The 351-nt window shown below is 58.1% G+C and overlaps 1 protein-coding gene across 1 annotated transcript in view; it reads left to right on the plus strand.

Moving 5' to 3' along the window:
• The window catches only part of GUITHDRAFT_142559 (hypothetical protein), a gene marked incomplete at both ends in the record, with an annotated part of 6,042 nt that extends 5,917 nt beyond the window's left edge, over positions 1 to 125 (plus strand). Inside the window, one exon of the mRNA XM_005827608.1 lies at positions 60 to 125. Coding sequence (XP_005827665.1) covers positions 60 to 125 — 66 coding nt within the window. The remainder of the gene's footprint in view (positions 1 to 59) is intronic.
• Positions 126 to 351: the final 226 nt, after the last annotated feature.

Raw genomic sequence — 351 nt, forward strand, 5'->3', positions numbered from 1 at the left:
GAGGAGGAGAGAGTATCATCGATGGGCTGAATCTCGAGGAGGAGCTGGAATGGCTCAAGGACGTGAAAGCAGACGAGGGAGAAATCAGCTTGGAAGAAGACATCCCGGACTGGCTGAAGGAGTAGAAGAGCAGGAGAACGGAAGGATGGGGAGAACAGCAGCAGGAGCAGGAAGATAAGGGAAGAGGAGGAGAAGGAAAGGGGAAAGAGGTGCGGGGGTAGGGAAAGGACAAGAGGAGGTCGAAAGGGTGGAGGAGCCGGAGCTGGAGCTGGAGCTGGAGCTGGAGCTGGAGCTGGAGCTGGAGCTGGAGCAGGAGCAGGAGCAGGAGCAGGAGGGATGCAGGTTGCAGCT

This window comes from Guillardia theta (genome assembly GCF_000315625.1).
Source record: "Guillardia theta CCMP2712 unplaced genomic scaffold GUITHscaffold_65, whole genome shotgun sequence".
In the NCBI taxonomy this organism is placed as follows: domain Eukaryota; class Cryptophyceae; order Pyrenomonadales; family Geminigeraceae; genus Guillardia; species Guillardia theta.